Source organism: Lachancea lanzarotensis, scaffold LALA0S01, assembly GCF_000938715.1.
Source record: "Lachancea lanzarotensis genome assembly LALA0, scaffold LALA0S01, whole genome shotgun sequence".
NCBI classification, from domain to species: Eukaryota; Fungi; Ascomycota; class Saccharomycetes; order Saccharomycetales; family Saccharomycetaceae; genus Lachancea; species Lachancea lanzarotensis.
In genome coordinates this window covers 82077-101359 of record NW_019212879.1, presented here as the reverse complement: position 1 = coordinate 101359, position 19283 = coordinate 82077, and the positions used below count along the sequence as shown (strand labels likewise).

General features: G+C 44.5%; 12 protein-coding genes across 12 annotated transcripts; 7 read left to right on the top strand and 5 right to left on the bottom strand.

Moving 5' to 3' along the window:
- Nucleotides 1–76: 76 nt before the first annotated feature.
- LALA0_S01e01046g (LALA0S01e01046g1_1) lies at nt 77–832 on the bottom strand (the record flags this gene model as incomplete). Its single annotated transcript, XM_022774131.1, has 2 exons — nt 77–721; nt 788–832. 2 exons carry the CDS (start codon nt 830–832, stop codon nt 77–79), a joined length of 690 nt encoding a protein of 229 aa, XP_022626259.1.
- A 120-nt stretch (nt 833–952) lies between these two features.
- Nucleotides 953–1564, top strand: LALA0_S01e01024g (LALA0S01e01024g1_1; the record flags this gene model as incomplete). The annotated part of the gene is made up of 2 exons (XM_022774130.1): nt 953–981; nt 1057–1564. The coding sequence occupies 2 exons, from the start codon at nt 953–955 to the stop codon at nt 1562–1564; spliced, it is 537 nt and encodes a 178-aa protein (XP_022626258.1).
- A 424-nt stretch (nt 1565–1988) lies between these two features.
- Nucleotides 1989–2898, top strand: PRE8 (LALA0S01e01002g1_1; the record flags this gene model as incomplete). The annotated part of the gene is made up of 2 exons (XM_022774129.1): nt 1989–2032; nt 2190–2898. The coding sequence occupies 2 exons, from the start codon at nt 1989–1991 to the stop codon at nt 2896–2898; spliced, it is 753 nt and encodes a 250-aa protein (XP_022626257.1).
- Nucleotides 2899–3021: 123 nt separating this feature from the next.
- UTP14 (LALA0S01e00980g1_1) lies at nt 3022–5622 on the bottom strand (the record flags this gene model as incomplete). Its single annotated transcript, XM_022774128.1, has 1 exon — nt 3022–5622. One exon carries the CDS (start codon nt 5620–5622, stop codon nt 3022–3024), a length of 2601 nt encoding a protein of 866 aa, XP_022626256.1.
- A 272-nt stretch (nt 5623–5894) lies between these two features.
- On the bottom strand, nt 5895–6423 carry GIM5 (LALA0S01e00958g1_1; the record flags this gene model as incomplete). The annotated part of the gene is made up of 2 exons (XM_022774127.1): nt 5895–6343; nt 6408–6423. The coding sequence occupies 2 exons, from the start codon at nt 6421–6423 to the stop codon at nt 5895–5897; spliced, it is 465 nt and encodes a 154-aa protein (XP_022626255.1).
- A 686-nt stretch (nt 6424–7109) lies between these two features.
- RAD10 (LALA0S01e00936g1_1) lies at nt 7110–7778 on the top strand (the record flags this gene model as incomplete). Its single annotated transcript, XM_022774126.1, has 1 exon — nt 7110–7778. One exon carries the CDS (start codon nt 7110–7112, stop codon nt 7776–7778), a length of 669 nt encoding a protein of 222 aa, XP_022626254.1.
- Nucleotides 7779–7827: 49 nt separating this feature from the next.
- Nucleotides 7828–9381, bottom strand: LALA0_S01e00914g (LALA0S01e00914g1_1; the record flags this gene model as incomplete). The annotated part of the gene is made up of 1 exon (XM_022774125.1): nt 7828–9381. One exon carries the CDS (start codon nt 9379–9381, stop codon nt 7828–7830), a length of 1554 nt encoding a protein of 517 aa, XP_022626253.1.
- A 134-nt stretch (nt 9382–9515) lies between these two features.
- Nucleotides 9516–10868, top strand: VPS9 (LALA0S01e00892g1_1; the record flags this gene model as incomplete). Its single annotated transcript, XM_022774124.1, has 1 exon — nt 9516–10868. The coding sequence occupies one exon, from the start codon at nt 9516–9518 to the stop codon at nt 10866–10868; it is 1353 nt and encodes a 450-aa protein (XP_022626252.1).
- Nucleotides 10869–11136: 268 nt separating this feature from the next.
- On the top strand, nt 11137–13062 carry ERO1 (LALA0S01e00870g1_1; the record flags this gene model as incomplete). Its single annotated transcript, XM_022774123.1, has 1 exon — nt 11137–13062. One exon carries the CDS (start codon nt 11137–11139, stop codon nt 13060–13062), a length of 1926 nt encoding a protein of 641 aa, XP_022626251.1.
- A 1521-nt stretch (nt 13063–14583) lies between these two features.
- Nucleotides 14584–15063, bottom strand: TAF13 (LALA0S01e00848g1_1; the record flags this gene model as incomplete). Its single annotated transcript, XM_022774122.1, has 1 exon — nt 14584–15063. One exon carries the CDS (start codon nt 15061–15063, stop codon nt 14584–14586), a length of 480 nt encoding a protein of 159 aa, XP_022626250.1.
- Nucleotides 15064–15277: 214 nt separating this feature from the next.
- Nucleotides 15278–17875, top strand: ARG81 (LALA0S01e00826g1_1; the record flags this gene model as incomplete). The annotated part of the gene is made up of 1 exon (XM_022774120.1): nt 15278–17875. One exon carries the CDS (start codon nt 15278–15280, stop codon nt 17873–17875), a length of 2598 nt encoding a protein of 865 aa, XP_022626249.1.
- Nucleotides 17876–18191: 316 nt separating this feature from the next.
- On the top strand, nt 18192–19241 carry LALA0_S01e00804g (LALA0S01e00804g1_1; the record flags this gene model as incomplete). The annotated part of the gene is made up of 1 exon (XM_022774119.1): nt 18192–19241. One exon carries the CDS (start codon nt 18192–18194, stop codon nt 19239–19241), a length of 1050 nt encoding a protein of 349 aa, XP_022626248.1.
- Between the last annotated feature and the right edge of the window lie 42 nt (nt 19242–19283).

Below are 19283 nucleotides of genomic sequence, written 5' to 3'. Positions count from 1 at the left end.
ATCTATATATATGATATTTCAAAATAACGAAATTTGGAAATGAATGGTGCTGTTAGAAGTTTCCATGACTCTCGCTTCAACACCTTTGGCGCTTGGGAGCTTTAACAGCGGCATCAGTTGGCTTGGCCTTCCGTTTCTTCGTTTTAGCAGCTTTTCCGCTGTGTGTGAGACCTTCGCTCTTAAGTTGAGCCATCCGAGCTTCAAGGTCTACCAACTCACCTGAACTGGGATTAAGCGTTATAACGTCTTTCTGTTTGTATTGAATGCTGCAAACAGGACATAAATCTCCACGAAGTGTTCGTCGAGGCAATACGTGACCGCATCTGGCCAAATATGAAAAGTTGCCAGAACTTCTGCCCCATATTTCGTCTCCCACATCGCACTTCAACACAGATCCTCCGTCTTGCACTTTAACCTCCACAATGTTGTGCAGCTCTATTACGTCTTTCAAGGTCTTTATGTGACCAAACAAGCGGACTTGATCATCTGAGTAGTCCTCCTTATGTGGTGTCAGCAGCCATTCTAGAACCGATTCCTTATTGAAAAGATTACCTCGGTAATCGCTGACCACCGGGACTCGCAACGGTGTATTACTTAGCCTACATACTGACCATCTAGATACAGAATCAAAATTTCGAGATTCCGAGTTTTGAGAATCGCTACTACGCCGTTTGGTGGCCGTTAGTAGCGTTTTTACCCTCGAAATGGAGCTGCCATCGTTCTAAACAGGTTGTTAATATTTATTTTCAACAGTTATAGCCACAGAGCCTGCTATTCAGCCACATACTCCCATCTTTCGTTTTGTCGGTGTTTTAGCCGTCGAAATTAACATTTGAAGGTAGAGCAGAGACAGAGATTAATTAATCGATGCGATGAGCTAGCAGAAATACTGAACCGAAACCTTTCGAAAACAGTCAAAAGCCTCGACTTAAGGCCTAAAACTCTGTGCATCATGTCAAACTACGAAGACAGGGATAAATGGTATGTAATTCGCATTGAAATCCGAGCGTTTTCTTATGTATTTTCGGTCCGCTTTTACTAACTTTCTTGCACCAGTCATTTCTACTATAAGATCGGAGCCTGCAGACATGGTGATCGATGCTCCAAGAAACATATCCGTCCATCAATCTCTCCAACTCTTTTGGTACCGAATATGTATTGGAAACCGAGCTCGGACGATTCGCAAACGCTGCAAACCGATTTCGACGCCTTTTTCGAAGACGTGTACATGGAGGCAGCACGGTTTGGTGAGTTGCAAGCCATGGTGGTTTGCGAGAATAAGAACGATCATTTGAACGGGAACGTATACTTGAAGTTTGCGCTGCCGAAGGACGCACAAGCGGCGAAGGATAGTTTCAACACACGATGGTACAACGAGCGGCCATTGTACTGCGAGTATTCACATGTCACCGACTTCCGCGAAGCCGTTTGTCGAAAGCACGACATGCAGTCGTGTGAAAGAGGCGATGAATGCAATTTCATGCACGTCCAGCGTCCGAGTCCGCGAATTTTGACGGACCTCGAGCGTGCCCAGTGGCGTGAAAGAAGTTCAAAAGGAAAATAATAGAGGCAAATATAATCTTGAAAGATACTGCCAGTAGTGTTTTGAAGTCCATCTCACCATTCAATGTGGATAGATCCCATGATTTCTCACAATTTTCAATTTTGAGCGTAACTATCTCAAAATAAGTCCAAATTCCACCAAAAAACTTTCAAAAGAACGCAAAAAACTCTACCATACTCGCAGTTCACTCCACATCCCATCCAGCTGATCAGTAGATCAACTTTTAACCATTTCAACCAGCGCTCAGTTCGAGTTTGTAGCTTCGAACTCTGATCACCACAGACGAATAACCACTTTTTCAATATCTCCAAATCTTAACTCGGTGGCGAACCCTTTCAACACTTTCCGACTACTCAGCTAGGCAAGAAGCGATCTCAATTGACTCGAATTGTTGCTTGACACGCTCGCAAACATTAGTTGAACAATGGCTGACAGATACTCCTTTTCGCTAACCACTTTTTCGCCAAGGTATGTTTATATTTGAGTCAAGTTAGATGGCACGGTATTTGAAGCCAGTGTACAGGGCTTATTCGATGATTTCTGACTCTTCACGAGCGTTCTGTATACTGCAGTGATCTATTTCCCCTCCTGTTCTCTCGTTTACTGACTTTTGTGATGTTTTTAGCGGCAAACTTGGTCAAATAGACTATGCTTTAACAGCAGTAAAGCAAGGTGTTACTTCTCTAGGAATAAGGGCCACAAACGGTGTGATCATTGCAACGGAAAAAAAGGCAACCTCTTCACTTGCATTGTCAGATTCTTTATCTAAAATAGCAGACATCACACCCGATATTGGAGCTGCGTATTCCGGTATGGGCCCAGATTTCAGAGTACTCATTGACAAGTCAAGAAAAGTAGCACATACTCATTATCACCGTATTTACAACGAGTATCCCCCAACTAAAATTTTGGTGGCAGAAGTGGCCAAGATCATGCAGGAGGCCACCCAGTCTGGGGGTGTTAGACCGTTCGGTGTATCGCTCCTGGTTGCAGGCCACGACGAACATAACGGATACACGCTATATCAGGTAGATCCCTCAGGGTCTTATTTTCCTTGGAAAGCCACAGCGATCGGTAAAGGCTCTACCGCTGCAAAGACGTTTTTGGAAAAAAGATGGAATGACGAACTAGAGCTTGAAGATGCAATCCATATAGCACTTTTAACCCTCAAAGAATCCGTAGAAGGTGAATTCAATGGTGATTCCATCGAGATCGCAGTCGTGGGAGAGGAGAATCAGCATTTGCTAGGCTTCACAGGTGACGAGTCCGTAAAGGGTCCACGATTCCGCAAGCTGTCAGCACAAGAAATCAATGATAGGTTAGAGGCTCTATAGCAGTAAGCTTCAGCAACATAAAATGAAGGCAAAACACATTTAGATAGTGAGTAACAAGTATCTTTTTTTTTTACACATGCAACTAAAGATGAGGTCTTTAAACACAAGTTTCTTGAATCTGAATCATTTGAATGGCGCCTTCAATGGATCAATTACCGTACCGCGTTTAGTCATGATTCTAGGCTTGATCATGCGTTGGTGAGAAGTCCGCGAAGTCCATTCTTGACCCAAGGGCATTCGTAACGATCTCTCATATTGTTCCCGACTCTCAAATGGAAATGGAACAGCCGAAGATTGATATTTCATATTTTTCTTGTTCACTTTCTCGTTGATTATCACATCCTTTAGATTTTTGTCCTTACGCTTATCTTTTTCCACAGTCCCCTTCGTCGTCTTGTACTTGCGTTTCTTTGAAGGAGCGGCTCCCGCACCTGCCCAATCTCCCCAACCAGGTAGGGTGACATCCTCAACCTTGTCATCTTCATCAATAGCGACTCTTTTCTTCTCTTGCTGAAACTTGTCCACGACATCGTCCCCAGCAAATGCTTCAGCAATGACATCTTGCTGCTTGAACATGAAGCCATCAATGTCCTCCTCCCCTTGGTCATACGGGTCAACTAGATTCATTTTGTTGGTACTATCGACATCTAGAAGTTGCTCTTCATTTCGTGAGCTTTTCCCAGAGACCTGATTATCCCGTTTGGCCTGTTTCTTCGCGATTTTATTAGCACTCTTGGCGAGTTTTGAGCTGTTTTCGTCTATCACATTGATCTTATTGGATTTTTTCCCTGAGGCATTGTCATTATCACCGTCTAACCAAGGGTTGACCTCTTTAGGCTCTTTACTTTCCTTCGGTACCGGTTTGGAAGATTTGTTGAGCTTCTTGTTCTTCTCTTTGTCCGAACCTTTCTTCATTTGATTCACGAGGGATCGAGAGTTGTCATTATCGAATTCTTGCTTGGCCGCCTTATCGGCCTCTTCAGCTTCCAATGCGGATTCTTCGGTCCCCGGTGCGTAAACCCTACGTCCCGCATTTATAGTTGCCTTTACTCCATTGTGATTGCCGCGCTGTAAATACGTTTCATCCAGGCCTGCTTCCATTTCTCTCAGTTCAGCAATTGATTCTCTGTTGGCTTCCGCACGTCTGGCTTCCGCATTTTTCATAAAAGCCATGTTCATGACACCTGTCTTACCGAGGTTTTGGCGAAGCTCTGAGTTCTTTGATGAGTTTCTGTCGTCTTCTGAGTTTTCAATATCACTAACCCCATTATCACTCTCACTGCCGGACTCGTGGCCAACCACTTTGGCACGTAGACGCTCACCCTGTCTGAGCATTTCCTCCATCTCTGCCCTGGTCTCCTTATCCTTCGTCATGCCATGTTTTACCATGTCCTTAGCCCACTTAGAAGAAGTCTTGTGTTTCAAGGACATTCTTTCACGAGCTCTTGCAGCATCTCGCTCCGTTTCGCTTTCCTCTTCTGACTCTTCAATTAACTCCTTGTTCTTCAAAAGCTCCTTCTTTTTGATCCTACGATAAGCCTTGGACTTGATCTTTTTGATTCTCTTCGCCTTTCTTTCTTCGCGAAACATGAGCTCTCGCATTAGTCTGACCTCAGCAGTTCTCTTTTGCATTTCTTCTGGCGACATTTTAGCAGTGGCAATCTCTTCAAAGGTAGACTCCTTCAACGGATCAGCAAGTTGACTGTCTTCCAATAATATGCCTACTTTCTGCTCGAGTTCTGTACCTGCAGCACCTCCTTCTGAAGGTTGAAATAGCGTTACAGTATTGTGCTGTGTTTCGGGATTCAGTGGGAACGACAGATGTTCTGCTTGTCTGTTTTGCTGCACGACGTCTCTCCACTTGTTTACCTCATCTTTGGAGATTTCGTAAGCGGCTTTACGATCGTGTCTCTGCTGAATACGTTGCGGAAGTGGTACATTGAGAGCTTCAGCTTTACCTTTTAGTAGGCCTGCATGCTCCACCGCCTCTTTGTCGTCCACAGCACCGACCAGATCTGCTAGATTCAGCTTTCTGTGATCTTTAGATAGCGATGGCAAAGCGAATTCGTTTTCTTCACCAATCGCTGCATTATCCAATCGACGGTACTGGTTCTTCTCGGTATCTTTGCGCAGTTGAGCTGTGATTGTGGACAATTCCACATCGCCTTCGTCTTCAGATATCTCATCAAACGGGTCTTCAGACTCTTCCTCATCTTCGTCATCACCACTACTGCTGTTTTCTTCATCACTGGACTGGTCTTCCTTTTCATCTTCCTCTTCTTCTTCATCTAGTACGAGAGAGTCTGGGACTGAGCCTGTTTTGTTGTCCATGTCCCAAACTTCGGACAAAGGCAACAATTCTCCTTCATCTATTGAAGTGTAGCCACCCTCATCCTCATCGTCGTCCGATTGCAAAGCGTTTTTCTCACCACTTTTGTTGCGGTCCCTGAGGGTCTGAGAGAATTTTGAGTTCATAACATCAAATTCGTCCTCTGAGCCCAAAGCTTCTTCCGAATCGATTTCCTCGTCCTCGAACTTTTGGTCTTCACTATCGTCATCTTCATCAGAGCCTTTTCTGTGGGGGTTTACCACAGTCCCGTTCCGACGTAGGTTATGGGAAATTCCAGTTTCCTGGTCACTGAAGCCATCCAACTCACGCTGAGCTATCTCTAAAGCATTCTGTGCCCTTTTTCCTGAGCTTTTGGACTTCGATTTGCGAGCCATGGTACTGGAGATACAAGCTTTAAGCTTCAAATGTGGTTTCTTCAAATCTTTCAACTCATCGGCTTCAGCAGCTCATCTCATCTCATCGCCTGTGTGCTAATTAGACTAAAATTTTCAATTGCGAGCGATCACGTGTCACATGCGAGAGAAATCGAAACGATAAAGAAAGTGATATGATTCCACGCCAATAATTGCACATTAGAATGCCTATCGATCCTCCTCTGCTCACACATTTCAACATCTTCACCTATTCTGGTCCCTTCTTTTCAAATTCACGAAGAAGAAGCGGTTTTTTGCTGTTCGTGTAGCGCGATCGCTGCCTGGCGGATGTGGCCTTCAATAGCCATAGATGACTGACTTTTCTCTTTGATGATGTTTTGGATCTGGACCGACTCCTGGTTGAGCTTGGCAATCTTCTTATCGTAAAATTCAAAAGCTTCCGAAGCTGTCTTCTCGACGTAGTACCCGGTCCCGACGTCAACTGTAAACTTTTGTGAATCTTTGACGTAGCCCTTGACATACAAGGAACCAGATAGTGGGACCAAAAGCTCTTGTTTGCCGTTTTCCAGTTTCTGAGTAGACTCAATGTCGTCTTTGCACTCTCTGAATTTGGTTCTCGCCACGTTAAGCGCTTGAAGGGACTGCGAAAAATGCTGCAATTCCTGATCAAACTGCTGTTTGACCATGGTCAACTGTTCCGGGTTCAATTTGGTGAGATCAACTTTGAAAATTGGTTAGTAAAGATGAGCGAAGTTGGGAGAATTATCTGTGAATTCAATTCATACTTTTTTGAGCAGACATAGCGGTAGAATTGTGTTAGTTTTTGATGGTTTAAACGTCTCAAGCTTGAGAATCTATTGAACTACATATATGTTTGTTTAATTTATAGTAAATGAGCAAAGAGGATCACGTGCTTGGAACAAATAGTCACAACGTTTTAATCAAAGTAAGCAGGGACTAGGACCTTGAAGTACTAGCAAAGCTTGTTAAATTGGGCGTTTTCTGGTTACTGGGAAGCTAGTGTCTTCACGATGTTTTCTTTGTTTTCGAAAACTGCCATTTTTAATATTTTGATGAATCTTGGGTAGACGGCTAGGATCCAGACCAGTTTGAAAAATATCAGTGTTCAAAAAGGACTCGATTTTTATGCTAGTTTCTCGATCTCTGCTGCCTAATCGATTTTTCCCTGCTTATTTTTCTTCAAATATTTACTCATTGTGAGGATGAGAAGAAAAGATGAAAAATCCTCGCACCACTTTCCAATACCATTTGGTATCGATAAACACCGCTCTTCAAGCTGGTTAAAGTCCCCGCGACGCACAGAATTCACTTCTTCAAAAGGTTCAATTAGCATCGCTTTATACGTGTGTGTCATCAATATAACAACAATACAGACAAGTAGATCTCATCGATACCTTACCGCACACGCACACACATCAATCCATTGCGATCTCTTGATGCGGACTTGTAAGCCGCTCTAACTCGGTATGAACACTAATTCAGCTTCTTTCAAAAGCATTCTCGCGGGTGTCCAAAAACTTCGTAATGCCCATGATACCAACGATGGAAATTCCGCCAATCCTGCTACTTCTAAGGCTCCCATCGAACCCAGACCAGTTAAGTCTCCTTCAAGACCCGTGCCAGTTGCAAACCGGGATACGCCGGTTGTCAATGCGTTCAACCAGCGCAAGAATGAAGAAGAAGCTGCACACCAAGTTTCTCAGGTCGAAGAGCGTAAACGCAAATGGTCAAAAGTATCACCAAACCCCACATCTGGAGCTTCTGGCAAGGAAAAAAATGTGCTTGTCAGTGTATCACAACGCGGAAATCCGCTTCTGAGTAGTCTGACCAATACGAGCTGGCGCTATGTGTCACCATCGGGGGGAAACAAAATATATTACGATTATTGCGTACAGGGTCGCAATATAGTATTTCTATCCCTGAAGTACCACAAACTGCATCCTGAGTATATTTCAAAAAAGATTCAACCACTGGTCAAGCTCAAGAACAATGTGTTGATTTGTGTAGTCGACGTCGAAAGTTCCGAAAACATACTCAAGGATCTCAATAAAGCGTGCATGTTCAACGGATTTGCTCTTTTGCTCGCCTTCAACTTCGAGCAAGCTGCGAAATATATTGTCTTCATGAACAAATGACTCAAAAAAAGACACAAGATGACGGCTATTTAGTGGCACTTAAAGTTAATCAGCTGTCCTGGACCAAATCCGTTCCGTGCTTATTACCATTTTTTGTCATTTTGGCACTTTTGGCACCGAATTGAATGGCACGTTTGGGCTCTGCGGAAATGTCTCCCAGCTGCAATTTCTCCTCTGCGAGTTTTCTCAAGATCATTTTGTTTATCTTGTAGTTAAGAGGCAATTTCGTGGAAAACTCGATTACGCTTTCATCAAGAAAGGGGTATCTCACTTCCACGCCATTCGATGCCAACACTTTATCATCGCGGCTCAAATTCCGGTCGTGGATATTATTGATCTGCCGTTCGAGCTCTTCAACAAGCTCAGTTTTCGACTTATTTGCCAGTTTATGATATCCGCCATACAACTCATCGGCGCCTAGGCCGCTAAAAAGCACAATTCCGTGTCTATCATATGAAACTCGAGACCCAAATTGTTCTTTTGATAAAAATCCGCTGCCCTTTGCGGCAAAATAAAAGGCTGCTGCGATTGACAAGTCCATTTCCGTTTGTTTGGGGTAAATGAGGTCCAATATTTTGGGTCTGTATTCCAAGTACTCCTTATAAGTGACATCCACCTCGACAAATCGCAATTCTATATCGGGGAACAGTTTTTGCAATGCCTTGAAGGACTGTCGCCCGAGAATGCGGTCTGGCACGTCACTTGGCAACATGTGTGTCCTTTGATTTTCAAAACCAACATTCAAAAGCTCAACTGCCGTGTTCATGCCCAAGTTTTTGATCTGGTGACACACTAATGCAGCGATGACAGAACAGTCCAGTCCGCCGGAAAACAATATGGCGATGGGGCTATTTTCTACATGAAGTGGGTGAATGGTCTCCAGCCTGCATTTCACGGCATTATTGAGGTTGAAATACAGCTTTTCGATGTTAGTAGCCAAGTCAACAAGCTCAGAGTCCTCCGCGTCCGTTACTACGAAGTTTTCGGGTCTAATCTTCATATCGGCACTGAGTTTGCTTTTCGATATATCATAAACGTAGACCACACCGGCCTGGCAATTCTGGAAATTATCGATTTTCCCAGTGACGCTGCAAACGGTGAGTTCTTGATTATCTGTGCCCAGACGGAAACTCAAGCTTCTCTTGCCTATGGGGTCTCTACCAAAAAACACTTCTTGCGTAAGTCTATCATAAATTGTATACGCGAATTCACCCTCGAGGGATTTGATGACATGTAAAACGTCCAAATGCTCGCGAAGTTGGTCAACGATCCATTGGGTATCATTTTGCAGAATTGAAGAGTTATAGCATTCACCGTTATATTGAAGGACAAATCTATCTTCAACAATTATACTTTGTTTGGTCAATGGTTCTCGCAATGACAAGACCGAAGAGAACCAAAGCATCTTGTCTTCGTTTGATATCCTCATCGATGCATAATTGGGTCCTCTTTCCATCACCAATGGTATTATATTGTTTAAACTCTCTAGCTCAGTTCTACAACTCCGGAGTTCCTTCCTTGAAAGCCATTCTTCGCTGAGTTCCGTAAAGAAACTTTCCACATGAGCATTGCTGCCATAGTAATGTGTCAGGATCCCACACATTCCCTCTTGTCTGGTTCGAGTTTCTTGTAGTTGTCTTTATAAGACGGCGATGAGCTGTCAATCCTATATATATTGACAATTTCACTCGATATTTAAAGGCTCATCAAAACCCTTTTGGAGGACCATTAGAAACCATGGAAGGACCCCCATCAGGCGAATCGAGCTCTCTACAAATACCAGCAGCAAACACTGAAAATCCAGCGGGTTTCAAAGGCGGTTTACCTGCTCAAAACGATGAAGAAGAGCTTGTCTACGACTTTCAGGCATTTATCGCCCAGTTGAAGGACCCACAAGCAGACCCTGTTCTGCGATACACGCGATCATTTTTGCATAATTTCACTACAAAGAAGGATCTCTGGACTTGTGAGGAACAACAGAAACTGATAGATGACTTCAAACTTTTCGTATATGGGAAACTGGCGTTGTATGAGCCTTTTAAATCTTTGGACAGTGGGAAGCTTCTCAACGCTAAAGAGGGGATTGAAAAACTGATCATGGGGAAGCTTTACGCCCGGTGCTTTTCGCCCTGTGTGGAAAACCGGTTTAACGAAAAAACCGATAAAAGCCATCGTGAAGACCTGGAACGCGATGAGCAATTGAGACTGAAAAGAGATGAGTACAGTTTCATAGAGCCTGAAATGCTGGAAATCCCCGAGTCTCTAACACAGCGTCTGTCCAAGTTCACACGACTTTCCGGGAGAGAACTGGCCCGCATCAACGAGTATAAGGCGCCCCGTGACAAAATGGTATGTGTGTTGAACGCATGTCGTGTTTTGTTCGGGTTTCTGAAGCATTCAGGGCTTGAAAATGGCGGGGCCGATGCTTTTGTCCCAGTCCTGGTGTACACGCTGCTGAAAAGCGACGTGCACGCATTGTTTTCGAATCTAAACTACACAGAGCGGTTCCGGTTTTCAGAGTTTCTGCGTGGCGAAAGTGCGTACTATTTGAGCAGCGTTCAAGGAGCAGCAGATTTTGTAACGCATTTGGGACACCAGTCGCTCCACATACCTGATGAACTCGCTTTTGAAGAGCAGTACACCAAACATCAGGAATATGTACTTGAACAGAGAAAAAAATCCGCAAAAGAATCAGCCACGGAACCCGACACTGGCCCTCTCAAAGATACAGTGGTTTCTACTGCCAGTCACACTCCTGCGCCTTCAGAGTATATCCGTCGACCTCTAGACGAAGCGACATCTGCAATTCTTTCCAAAGTTTCTGAGCTATTCATTTCCTCGCCCCCAGCTGAAACTACCGATAACCAGCAGGAGCGATCTCCGTCGGCACGGCTGTCAGGCGAACAGAGCCAAGAGCCGGACCCTGCCGTCCTCGTACAGGAACTACAACGACAGGAAAATCAGCGTGTGTTGGACGAACTGCACCTAATGTTCCCGGATATGGATCAAGATCTAATTCAGGATGTGTGTGAAGCCAAGAAGTACCGAATCGGTGTGTGCGTTGACGTCCTACTGACCTTGTCGTCCTAACCTTGAGTACTTCCCTCAAGATCGTACTCGTCACTTTGGCTATTTCGTGTCGCTTAATCATCTATTTTTCACCGACACTTTCGATTTTGCCAGTGCTTACGAAGCTCATCGAAATTTCCAAGAGATTAAGACAGGCTGTTCAGTCAAAAGAGCTTAAAAACTAAACGAGTTGGAAGTATAAAAGGAGCCGATTAAAGCACTCCCGTACCTCCTCCTTGTCTCCATTTTTGCTCTTGGCTTCAAAAGTTATCCGTAGGTCGTCACTATCATGAAATTAGCATCTTGGACAGCTAGTTTACTGGCTGTGGGCCCGCTGCTAGCGCAGGCTGATCTAGAGCAGCCTTCGTTGCAAGAAACCACAAACTTCTGTAAAATGGACAAAGATTCACTGGTGGGCTCGAGCTGCGACGTTACTTTTACGGAAATCAACGACATCAACCACAAAATACGGCATGATTTGCTGTCACTGGTGCACAGCGATTTTTTCAAATACTTTAAACTCAACCTATACAAGCAGTGTCCCTTTTGGAGTGACAGTAACGGTTACTGTGTAAATCGGGCATGTGCGGTAGATGTTATTGAGGATTGGGATCAATTGCCCGAATATTGGCAGCCAGAAATCCTGGGTGGATTTGCGAATGAAAGTGTTAGTGCCGATAAGGCACGCGATGATGAATGCGCTTTTTTGGACCAGCTGTGCGATAAGTCGTTCGCCCAAAAAGGCCAAAAGGGCCCAGATATCGAATACTGCGATGTGGAAGATTTCGATCACGACGAATCGGTCCTGGTGGATCTCACAGCGAATCCCGAGCGGTTCACCGGTTACGGTGGCGAGCAATCGTCACAGATTTGGTCCAGCGTGTACCGCGAAAACTGCTTTTCAATGAATGAGACGGGCCAATCTTTGGCGAAAGACGCATTTTATAGATTGGTATCTGGACTGCACGCCTCGATCGGAACTCATCTTTCTAATGACCATTTAAACACCGAGACCGGAAAATGGGGGCCTAATCTTGAGCTGTTCATGCTTCGTGTAGGCAACTTTCCTGACAGGGTGGCAAACATTTATTTCAACTATGCTGTGGTAGCTAAAGCTCTTTGGAAAATCCAACCATATCTTTCGCATCTCGGGTTCTGTAACGCATATCATGAAGATGTGAAGTCCATGATCACCAGTGTTGTCTCGAACCTCGACTCCAAGATTTTCAATGAAGATCTTCTCTTCCATGACGACATCAGCTCTAAGCTGAAGGACGATTTCAGATCGAGATTTAAGAATGTAACCAAGATCATGGACTGTGTGCACTGTGACAGATGTAGGCTCTGGGGTAAAGTGCAGACGACAGGTTATGCAACGAGTTTGAAAATTTTGTTTGAAATCGATTCTGATGACGAAGACGTTAAGCAAACCATTGTTGACAAGTTGACGAAATACGAGCTAATCGCTCTTTTCAACACCTTCGACAGATTGTCAAAGAGTATCGAATCTATCAACAACTTCGAAAAAATGTACAACGACAGTTTGTTGACCGCCAGCGATAGAATATTAGCGCTTTTCAAGGGAAACAACTTTTTCAAACTTCTCAGTAATGCGGGAAAAAGTTTGAGTTCCTCATTGAAGGACAGGTCAAATGAATCGCTGACGTTAGAAAATCAAACTGAGAAACTAAGCTCAAAAATAATTGATTCGAAGAAGCTTGACGTCGAATCCATCGGAAATGTCACGGACGAGATCAAGACAGCGCTGGGAAATACCGTTTCCGAAGTTACTGACATTGGTGGCGTCAACATTTCAAACTCAGATTTTATCGAGCATGAAAACGTTACAGAAGAAAGCCTTGTTCGTGACGGAGAATCGGAGGATGAAGTGAACGAAACCAATATCACTGAGGTTTTGGAAAAGAAGGGCGCATCCGAAAGATTCGAAGATGTGATCATGCCACCAAAGAAAACAGTTGTGAAAAATCAAGAAGAAGTGACTGGAAACAGCTGGAGTAATGCTTGGACGACTGAGATAGGAAACGTAAAGGAGGCGCTACGGTTCATCTTTACCAGTTACGTCGACCTACCTAGAAACATAGCCAAAATGGCTCTCTACAAGTTGAACAACTTGTGGAACTCTTTTGTCGGAGTTCCTAGTTACGTGAATGACGTTGATCCGCAGGAACCTGCTTATAAGCTAAGCATTCAGTAAATATGCATGAACGCACTTTAAGTGTATACTGGCAACCACTTTAAACGAAAAGCTTCCTTTGCGCACCGGGGACGTTTTGTGGACGTCAGTTCGATTTCTCATTATGTAGCGTAAACCGAAATTCATACGTCTGGCGTGTTATTAATGACTGCTCTGTTAAAAGACTAGGCACATTTCCTCTCTTCAGGCGTGCCATTGTTCCTGTTGCATCAAGATACATATATATTTAACAAAGTGTAGTTAAGCTTTTATTACAGAGCAGACAAAACATATTACTAGAAGACTCGCTGAGAATGATCTAGTGTCACAACTGCCCTGATAATGTAGGCTTACAGCTTGAAAACAGCTTTGGTGGTATTGAAAGGCCGCAAAAGCTTTGTCTATACAGCAGTCCCGAACTTGTCGCACTGCTGCGCTATGAAGCAAAACGTTCATCAGCTAGACGTGAGAATGTGACAATGCGAATATGAATCGATTGATTGAAGAGGCGTTCCCGCAATGACGTTCATTGAGTATTCATGTACAGTTCATGGAATTACTAATTTGCAACGGCTTGCTAACGTCGTAGAATAACTCCCTCTTGCACGCACTCAACACCACTGCAATGTGCCGGCAAAATGTTTAAACATGGTGAAACCTTCAAAGACGAGATACCGCAGAGTTCTTCATCGGACTCAATGTTGATGAACTTGATCAGAGATACTAACCAATGCACTGGGGTTTGTTCGTCTTAGCCCTCTTCACAGCTGAGTATAGTTTTGAAGAGCTAAGACTGAGCTTTCGTCTCATATCTCGGCTTCAACATCATGAGGACGGACCAACTCAAAATTCTGGCTACAAGTCTAGATCCAACGTGTGTGAGTTCTCTCGATCATTTATCAAGAAATGATGAAACCTGTATTCCCGTGAATGCCAGAAATCTAGTCTCTTGTGAGCTTTGCATCCTGAGGAAAATCCTGCTTTCCGTATGATTCTTTCGGAGCTTACACGCTGGTGTCTTAGTACACTGGTGAGTTTCGCTAACTTTGCGAATTGAATTAATGCACCGCTGTCCTGCGAGCTTGATATTACGACATAACTGCAAACGTTCATGCTGTTATTCACAAGCACTGGTAGCTGGATGATTTGCATGTCGTGGATGTTCTGCCAAAAATGGACAGATCTTCTCCCCCTCACCCACCCCAGGATTGTTGAAGTCTCCTGAGGAACATTCGTTGCTGTTAAACTCAGTCCTGAACGCCGGAGTCAAAATGTCAATATCTGAAACCAAAGTCGTAATTCAAAAAGTCCCAAAGAATTAGCCAATTAGTATTTTCTGCACGCTGATTTCCAGCGATGTACCAATGAGAGCTTTGACGTCGATTTGAAGCTCACAAACTGCTGGGATTGTATGGAAAGGTTCAATGAATGGTCCCTCACCCTTTTTTTGGGAGCTCAAAGATCGCTGGAAATGAATGAAAAATGTTCACTGAAAGGTTCTGTCACCCTTCTAGATATTCAATGTGATGCTTTCTCCTCCTCTCATTGGGTCTCGTCCTGACCCTTTTTCTTTGTCTTTCTTCTTTTTTTTACCGGTTCCTTCTTTTCACTTTTCGAGTCCCCTCTTTCGTTATCCTGGTCATCGTCTGCATCGTCCTCGCCATCGTCGTCGTTGAACTCGCCCATACCTTTGGCTCTTTTCGCCATTTTCCCCTCTGACGATTTGAACAATTTGTTAGCATCCGTGATAATCTTACTCAATTTGATCAGTTCTTCCGCTCTTCCTAACTTCACTTCATCATTTCGCAGCGCAAACTTGAAGTCTTCTACCTTAATCTTGTTCCTATGTACCGTTTGGGCTGTTCTATAAGCTGACATACATATATCTACCAGATAACTAGATACCAATTCATCCAAACAATGAACAGACTCTGGAAGCGGTTGGGGGACGTCCCCATATGCATACATTAGAGCAGATACATCTTTACTAAAGAGATGTGTCTTCTTAAGCCTTCTGGACATACTTTTACTGGGCTTTTATTCACATTCAAGAGTTTGTCAAAGTTGATGGTGTCGATCTTTAAATTTTGGCTATTTCAACATCTAAATTGGATATAGCGATGAGCTTAAATTGAAAAACATCATTTCATCGAAACTCATCGCCGTGTGAAAAAGTCAATTTTAAGAGGCCTAAGGGACGGTTCGGGTATTCAAGACTGGTGGGTCAGTTTAACGCATGAAACCAGGAACCAATAGGAGAGACGGGACACCCAAAGACACCCGTCGAGCTAAAACGTTCACTGGTTGCTGGACTTGCAGAGCCCGAAAAATTAAATGTGATTTACGGAGACCAGGATGTGCCAGATGCGAGAAATCCGCATTCCGCTGCGGCGGGTACGATATAAAGCTGCAGTGGTCGCAGCCCATACAATTTAATGCGTACGGACAAGTCGTTCAGAACAGCAACCCAGCGGGTTCGTCAACGGGATCAGACGAACCTTCGTCTCAACGACGAGATATAGCTTTCGTGAGATACAAAGAGGAATACGAGTACTACGAGGACATGGACGAGGAACTCTCGATGCTACATTCACCGCCGCTGAATCGCATCGCCGATAACCAAACGTGGGTTATCAAGAAATTTGCAGTTTTCAGAGGAACCGACAAAGTGAAAATAAAACACGTTCCACGGCGCCAAAGACGCCGGGTTTTCGACCGTTTGGAGTCCAAAAACGGCTTTACCAAGTCTACAAATCGTGTGGAGGACAGCACCATACAACTATTGGGCCCTGAAGACGGTTCTGTCGCTAGCACACTCTCGCATTCAGACTTTGTAGACAAGCTCGATGCGGAAAGTGGCGCTGTCACAAATATAGCGGATCCTTCAAACCAAAAATCTTCAGGCGCTGCTGATCTTTTCAGCTTTGATTTTTCGTCGGTTAACTTCAAGGGTCACGAATGGATTTCCGATGAGCTTCGAGATGACGCCTTACTTTCAGCGTATGCGATGCAAGGTTTTGCTGGACAAGGTTTTGCTGGCGATAGCGGCACCCAATTGCATCACGAAGATTCTCAACAAGCACCACTAGCTACCACCTCACGCAGGTCAACTCGGGACTATCTTGATGATCAGTCTCCGCAATTGGGAACCGTGGAAAAAGAAGATCTTTCGCATGTCTATAAAATTTTATTCCACAGGAACGAGGACAGGTCGCGCTCGCAGAAAGTCTCGACGCATCTGACTAATGGCGAGGATGCAAAGCAACAGTCAAGCGTTGTTCCTCTCAACAACATGATATTGATAGACTCAGCTGGTTCTGAAGGTTACATGCCAAGAGAGGTTTTAGAGGTCGTCCCAACCGATGTCCCTGATCCCAGTATTTTCAATCTACCGAGTAGCAGCAACCCGCTTCTTCAAATTCCAACAACAGGGCTAAAAGCCAAAGGACTTACGCGGTTTCTTCTCAACTACTACCTTCAGAACGTGGTGGATCTTATGACCGTCGTAGCACTGCCAACCAATCCATGGCGGACAATGTACTTCCCGCGCGCGTTGCAAGCCCTGGGAGATCTTGCAGGCATAGGTTACACGTCAAATTCTCGGAACTCACTTCTAAATGCCATTTTGGCAGTTTCGTGCTTTAATTTGCAGAGTAAATTCCCAAAAAACTCTCCGGAGATGAAGTACTTTTTACATCTCGGAATTGAACTTAGAGGGCAAGCCTCGGAGTTTCTCAAGACATGCTTAAACTTTACGGTGAAGGAAGAAAGATACAAGGACATCGTTACTGCCATTTTGTCTATGAGCTCAATAGACGTCGTTTGGGGTACCATGGCCGACTGTCACTACCATCTTGGTCTATGCGAAAAACTAGTTGAAGAACGAATGAAAAGCCGGCCAAAGATTTCGGAAAAAGCTAGGTCCTTACACCGCATTTTCTCGTTTCTCAAGCTTATACAAGACAGCACGGCTTTGGATAAAGTCACCGAGAAAGAAATAGTGGTAAAGAACACCAATTTGGATGAAGTGGAAGAAGATCAACGAGAGGTCGGAAGTTCCAATGGCGGTGGTGAATTCAAAGAAGCATTGGATGTGAGTGGCCGCATTCGCATCGAATACGTTCGTTTTTCAAATTCTAACGGGAGCACGCCAATTTTCACGGACATCGCAAGCCAAAACTATTACTACCCGCATGCCACTACGAAGAGCAACTCTATTCTGAGTACCGACGCGCTTTATGGGCTCCCAAACTCGATTATTTTACTGTTCTCCGATTGTGTCAGACTTGCACGTCATCTCGAGTACTATCGCAGCCACTCTCAAGAAGTGCCCAAAAGCTTCGACGCATTGTGCACCAATTTCCAAGAAAAACTATTCAACTGGACGTCTGAATGGGACTTTTACAAGCCGAACTCCGAGGAGTTTGTGAACGACACCGTTGAGGGTGTTTACCACCATACCATAAGTTTTTACCAGAGTCTGATCATATACTACCGCACACGGGTTCAAAACTGCCCGAACAGCGAGATTCAATCCAACGTGGTTCAAGTGCTGCACCATTTGGACAAGCTCACCGGTCTGATTCAAAATAAAGGTGTGAGCATTGTCCCACTCATATGGCAAGGTTTTATTGCTGGTTGTGCCGCAGTGAGCACCGATTTACAATTACGATTCAAAGAGTGGGCTGCCAAGCATGCAGAATCAGGAATGGGTGCTTACTGGGGAGCAAGACAGATTATGTTCGAGGTTTGGAGACGCCGTGTGAACGGCGAGACGTCCGATAATTGGTTCGATGTCTACAAAGATTGGGAGATGAACTTGATGCTTTCGTAAAACGGTGGACGTGCCACCACCTATGATGTCATCAAGACACTTGAGTCGTCCCATGCCTTCGAGACCGGGAGGAACTAGTATGTTCCGGCTCATGTGACGTTTATTACGAAAAAGGAAAGTACCGAGTACTTCCAAGAGGCCTTGACGAGCAACTCAATAAGGGTTCGCGGATCCAGAAAACGTATAAATACTAGGAAGTGTTCAAGTTCCTGTAAGTATCCCGTGGTAGTTAGGTGTTGTAATTGTTTTGATTTCGTTTCCTCACTGTCAACACTTTAATTGGGATAGTGTATATACATATATAAATCCTCTAGTTATGGGTGTACTCAACGTTGGTATTGTTGGCACTGGAATCTTCGCCAAGGAATCGCATCTTCCAGCTTACCAGGCATTGCCTGGCAGTTTTGAAGTTGTAGCGGCTTTCAACAGGACGAAAAGCAAGGCTGAGGCTTTTGCTGAAGATGCTGGAATTGCCAAGGACAAGGTTTTCGACAGTTTAGACGAGATTCTGGCAGACGATTCAGTTTCGATGATCGATGCCCTTCTTCCAGCGCAGTTCAATGCACAAACGGTGGAAAAATGCATAGCTGCGAGAAAACCGGTTATTTTGGAAAAACCAATTGCGGCCACCATAGCTGAAGCCAAAAAACTAGTTCATCTAGCGGAATCGACCAGTTTGCCCATTGCAATTGCCGAAAACTGGCTTTTTCTAAAGTCTGGCGAGGCCCTCAAAGAGCATCTGGCCGATATTGGTCCCCTCGTGGCATTTACCTACAACTCCACTGGCCCCTTCATCAAAAACAACAAATACCTGGCCACAACGTGGAGACAAAAGCCTGAGCACATTGGTGGGTTTTTGTCCGATGGCGGTGTTCATCAATTGGCGCTTTTGACTGATGTTTTGGGCGAGGTGGAGTCTTTGAGTGCCTTCACAAAGCAAGTTCGTAAAGAGTCTGGGACTGACGACGTGGCGTTTTCCACCGTGAAGCTGAAGGAACAGGGCCTGATTGGTACCTTCACTTACGGCTCAGCTTTTGGCTCTTGCGAAAAATCGGTCTACTTCAAGATTTACGGGCTTAACGGAGCAGTCACGCTCGACCTTTCTGAAAAGAAGAAGCCAATCATCACTAAAACCGTTGGTGACTCTGCTGAGGCCAACGCCGAGACGCAGACGTTTTTAGTCGATGAACATCCATCGTTTGGAATCCAGGAAGAATTCTTGAATTTCCACGAGGCTGTCGTCAAGAAGGAAAAACGGATCGCTAAAGGCAGTCCAAGAGTGGCTTTCCATCATTTGGCCATCGTAGCCGCACTTTTGGAATCTTCTGCCAAAAATGGCGCTAACGTTACTATCGAGCAGCCATGAAAAGCTAAGACTACGAAATATGAACAGATTTATGATTAAGTG